At 51.5% G+C, this 1,005-nt stretch overlaps 1 protein-coding gene across 1 annotated transcript in view; it reads right to left on the reverse strand.

The window, feature by feature from the left end:
- Positions 1-192: 192 nt before the first annotated feature.
- The window catches only part of EMH_0043670 (uncharacterized protein), a gene marked incomplete at both ends in the record, with an annotated part of 921 nt that continues 108 nt past the window's right edge, over positions 193-1,005 (reverse strand). Inside the window, one exon of the mRNA XM_013495868.1 lies at positions 193-1,003. Coding sequence (XP_013351322.1) covers positions 193-1,003 — 811 coding nt within the window. The remainder of the gene's footprint in view (positions 1,004-1,005) is intronic.

Genomic DNA, 1,005 nt, shown 5'->3' on the forward strand with positions numbered 1-1,005 from the left:
TAGCTAGCTAGCTGGAGCTAGCTATCTAGCTAGCTAGCTACCTATCTAGCTATCTAGCTAGCTAGCTAGCTAGATAGCTAGCTAGCTAGATGGCTAGCTACCTAGCTAGCTGTCTTCATTGCCTCGCTCTCCAGCTAGCTGGCGATGAGTCGCGCAGCTAGCTAGGCCTTGATGTATGGCTAGCTGTGTTCTTTAGTCTTCGTCTTGTGGTGCTTCATCAGATTGCTGCTGCTGCTGCTGCTGCTGCTGCTGCTGCTGCTGCTGTTCTTCTCCTTGTTGCTGTGTTTGGTCTGTCTGTGTATCCTCTGCCTCTGGGTTGCCTTTATGTTGCTGCTGTTGTGTCTCTTCTTGTTCTTGCTGCTGCTGCTGCTGTTGCTGCTGCATCATTTCTTCTGTTTGCTGCTGCTGCAGTCCTTCTTGCTGCTGCTCTAGCTCCTCTTGCTGCTGCTGCTGCTGCTGCAGCAGCTGCTGCAGTCCCTCTACCGAGCTGCTGATGCTGCTGCGTACAGCCGGTGACCTCGCTACCCCGATGATGGCTTTAATTAAGTTTATAAGAGCACCCCACACGAGGAGACCGTATACAAAAGTAAGAGACACAACAACTCTATCTGTCTCCAAAGCTTTATCGTAAGCCTGGGCCTCGGTGAGCTGTATATGCTGCTCTCTCAGGTGTCTCTGTTTCAACATATCTATGCGGGGTATAACCATCAACTCATGCAGCAGCAGCAGCAACACAGGCAGCAGCAGCAGCATCACACCAGCATTCTTTAGTTTCTTTAGTGCTTTCTTTCTATCCTCCTGCTGCTGCTGCTGCTGCTGCAAGTCTTCTTCTTGCTGCTGCTGCTGCTTCTCTTCTGCTACTCCTCCTGCTGCTGCTGATGATGCTGCATCTATTCCCTCTAAACCTACTGCTGCTTCTGCTGCTGCTTCTGCTGCTGCTGCTGTTGCTTCCGTGTCTGTACTACCCTGGTGCAGTATGTAGGGATCGGTTGCTGCTGCTGCTGC

The sequence above is a fragment of the Eimeria mitis genome, genomic scaffold (assembly GCF_000499745.2).
Source record: "Eimeria mitis Houghton genomic scaffold, Emh_scaff1797, whole genome shotgun sequence".
Classification (NCBI taxonomy): Eukaryota; Apicomplexa; class Conoidasida; order Eucoccidiorida; family Eimeriidae; genus Eimeria; species Eimeria mitis.